The sequence below is a fragment of the Sinocyclocheilus rhinocerous genome, unplaced genomic scaffold (genome assembly GCF_001515625.1).
Source record: "Sinocyclocheilus rhinocerous isolate Xijiao unplaced genomic scaffold, SAMN03320098_v1.1 scaffold567, whole genome shotgun sequence".
Lineage (NCBI taxonomy): Eukaryota > Metazoa > Chordata > Actinopteri > Cypriniformes > Cyprinidae > Sinocyclocheilus > Sinocyclocheilus rhinocerous.
Genome location: NW_015649134.1, coordinates 913,892 through 917,608, shown reverse-complemented (window position 1 = coordinate 917,608; position 3,717 = coordinate 913,892). Strand labels below are relative to the sequence as shown.

At 37.4% G+C, this 3,717-nt stretch overlaps 1 protein-coding gene across 1 annotated transcript in view; it reads right to left on the bottom strand.

The window, feature by feature from the left end:
- The window catches only part of LOC107710269 (mitochondrial Rho GTPase 1-A), a 31,981-nt gene that overhangs the window by 27,601 nt on the left and 663 nt on the right, over positions 1 to 3,717 (bottom strand). Inside the window, 5 exon segments of the mRNA XM_074560073.1 lie at positions 446 to 456; positions 566 to 621; positions 725 to 766; positions 914 to 995; positions 1,111 to 1,169. Of these exon segments, the coding sequence (XP_074416174.1) occupies positions 446 to 456; positions 566 to 621; positions 725 to 766; positions 914 to 995; positions 1,111 to 1,169 (250 nt within the window).

The following is a 3,717-nucleotide window of genomic DNA, read 5'->3' as shown; positions in this document are numbered from 1 at the left end:
CTGGGGCGTTAGGACCCACACAGACCACAGGGTGAGCACCCCCTGCTGGCCTCACTAACACCTCTTCCAGCAGCAACCTAGTTTTCCCAGGAGGTCTCCCATCCAGGTACTGACCAGGCTCAACCCTGCTTAGCTTCAGTGGGCAACCAGTCATGGGCTGCAGGGTGATATGGCTGTGGCGAAAAATGTTGGTAAACATGATATGATATATGATATGGCCCCCTTAAAATACAATCTACCTTCAAAGATGAACATGCAATTGTTTATTTCTGAGAAAGACACACAGAGAACTAATGCAGCACACTAAACCGCTACAGCCCTGAAAGACAGCGGAGACCAGGACAACTAGATGAGCCCCAGATACAGATCCACTGTAAAGACCTTGTCTCAGACGACCACCGGGACAAGACCACAGGAACCAGATGATTCCTCTGCACAATGTGACTTTGCTGCAGCCTGAAATTGAGACATGAAAATCATGGATCAAACCACTGATTATTCTAATGAATGGTGAAATTATTCTGACTTACTGCATGAAGAGTATTGTATGATCAAGTTCTCTCACCTTCTCAATAGACTTCTTGTTGTTCACTGAGTAGACTATACATATAACATTGGCCTAAAAAGGAATGCAAAAATAAATTTCTCTGAGGAAATCAAAATATGTATGTGTGTGTGTGTGTGTGTGTGTGTGTGCATTACATTTTGTGTATCAATCTTAGCTTTTATATCTCTTGATACAGCTGTTCATCTGTCTGTTCAGCTTCTGTGTATAAAAACACAGTTATGTCCTTATGTTTTTGTGAATTTTGAATAAATATTGTGTATTTAAAAAAAGGCAGATATTTTAAATTAAGTGTCATACATAGAACTATAATAAGTAACCACTATAATTGATTTTCTTGTTTAATACCCGAGTAGTCCACTATATGAGTGGGGACTCTCTATGGTGTGACATCTGCTGGTATAGTAATCTCCTCAGCTCTGTAAGGAACCTATTATGACAAAAACATCCATTTTGACAATAAACAGGCACTGTTGCAAATAATAAAGTCAGCTGATAACAATAATTATTACAGAGATTGTAATATTAATAATAATAATACATACCACAGTCGGGAACTCCTCACTGACTAGTGTCATGATCAGGGACGTCTTCCCCACTTTGGCTGTTTACACAGGCAAATATAAGAGCATTAACGGATTCCTTATCTCCACACATCAATCTGATCAACCTTGAAATCCTTAATATAATCTAGACACGAGAATTTCTCAAGCAATTTGAATTTATATTTTAGTGGGAAAGAGCTTTTATAGTCAAGTCAAGTCAAGTCATCTTTATTTATATAGCGCTTAAGGAATTGGGATAAATCAGGAAGATTACTTACAAAGCAGTCTTTTGTGGTAGAAGTGATGGTTCTACCATACTTGTAACAAGGATTAGAATTTACAGTTTTAGCTATATGAAGTTTGCACAAGACTAAATAATGATCTGAGATATCATCGCTTGGCTGCATAATTTCAACACCATCAACATCAATTCCATGTGACAGTATTAAATCTAGAGTATGATTTTGACAATGAGTAGGTCCTGAGACGTGTTGTCTAACCCCAATAGAGTTCAGAATGTCTATGAATGCTGATCCCAATGCATCTTTTTCATTATCAACATGGATATTAAAATCACCAACAATTAAAACTTTATCTGCGGCCAGCACTAACTCGGATATAAATTCAGCACATTCTTTAATAAAGTCTGTATGGTGCCCTGGTGGCCTGTATACAATAGCCAGTACAAACGACACAGGGGATTTATCATTAACACTTGTTTCTCTGGACAATGTTATATGAAGCACCATTACTTCAAACGAGTTATACTTGAAGCCCGCCTTCTGAGAAATACTGAAAACATTGTTATAAATTGAAGCAATATGGTAGCCTGGTAGCCTAAAATATGTTTTAGGCTACCAGGTCTAAAGTGAAGCCCTCTTATGGTCATAAAACATAGAAATGTAGTTTGAGTGATGAATGGAGCTTAAGCGTAGTTCAGGCAGACCAAGGTGTGACAGCCAGCATCAGCTGATTGTAACTCCTTCCACTACAATTAGGCTAAATAAGATATATAAATTCATCCGTACTCACACTTGCCTTAGTCTGTTGCACAGACATGCACTTATACCCTCCTTCATCCCCAACTCCTCCTTATACAGGCACATGATTTAGCGTCTTGTCCATGGAAATCATCTATCAGCCAATCATTGCTTAATCTTGTCCAATCTTATTTACAGACCTGTATCACTTCTGCGTGGAATTTTTTATCTGTTGCATTATTTGCATATAAAAATTTCTGGTAATTGCATGGCTTTTGGGGTTTCAATCCTCAGTGACGGTTGCTTGTGGACAGCTCAGAATCTGAAACCTTCAGAGCAAAACCTGCCGACAAAATAATGTTCAGGATCTCTACAATAATCTTAATCAAATAGAGTGGTCCTGGCTGAAATATGTGTATGTCTTTGCAGAGCATAGATAGGCAAATACATTTGGGTTTGGAAAACTGTAATATTTACCAAGCCCTTTGCATAAAAAAATAATAATAATTTTTGTTTGTCTATAATTGTTTGTCACAGAAGAACCTCCTCTTCCTTTTTTGCACAGGTCTTTTTGGACCACAACAGGACTTCGTAAATATTTCAAGACCCTCAAGTTATTTCAATGATTTACACATTGTAATTTGCAAATGCTGCCTGCCTAGACAGCATTCTGTAAAGCTAATGAACTGGCTTCCAAGGCAGCATTCCCAAAAGATACTGAGCTGCCTGCTTAGACAACATTCTCTGCAGGGGCGGATCTACCAGGGTGGCAGGGGGTGGCAGTTAAGAAAAAGCTGTGCCACCCCACCTGCCACCCCAGAATTATAACAGAATAAAATATAAATGTAAGCAGTGTTTCATGTGCTGCTTTTCAGCCGCGGCGATGACAGAGTAAGGCAAAATAATGGCAAAAACACGTATTTTAATAAACTGTGCACTAGGCCTGTCGCAATAAAATTTTATTTGTAACCATTTTTTATGTGTACTGCATTTTTGCAGAACTGAGAAATTACTGCCTAGAGATATAGCTAGTCTTGTGTCAGGAGACCAAGAAACTGCTATACTGTAATGTATAGTATACTGTAATTAAATTTGGCCAAATGTGCAGAGAATGCTAAATGTACTTTTTTGTTACTGTACTGTATTGTGGTGCATGCCAAGTTCATACAATTCTTTGGCATTTGAACTTTTCTAGTGCTTTTCATCTACTGCAATATTACTTTATAGTAGTAAAATGAAAATTATTTTTTCCCCAAAAGTTAATTGCTGAATTATGCATCTGTATCTGTAATTTAATTTATGTATACTGTAATAGACATTGAGCTGCAAAAAATAATTCCTGAATCCTAGTAAGAGTTTTTTGTTACAGTGTTATTGATCTCAGTGTTCCCTGGGCAGGAAAGTAATCTGTGTATTTTAATTGTAAGCATTTACAGTTTTTTTCAACTGCTTACACACTAAATCTTTACTAATCTTCACACAATTTCTGAAAGCTGACACTCTGAAACACCAGAACCACACACCAAATCTGCAAAACCATACACTAATTCCCAGTCTTTGACTCAGTTTTCAATTTCATAAAACACTTTTTGCAAAACACAACACTCAATTCTCTATTTAACACACA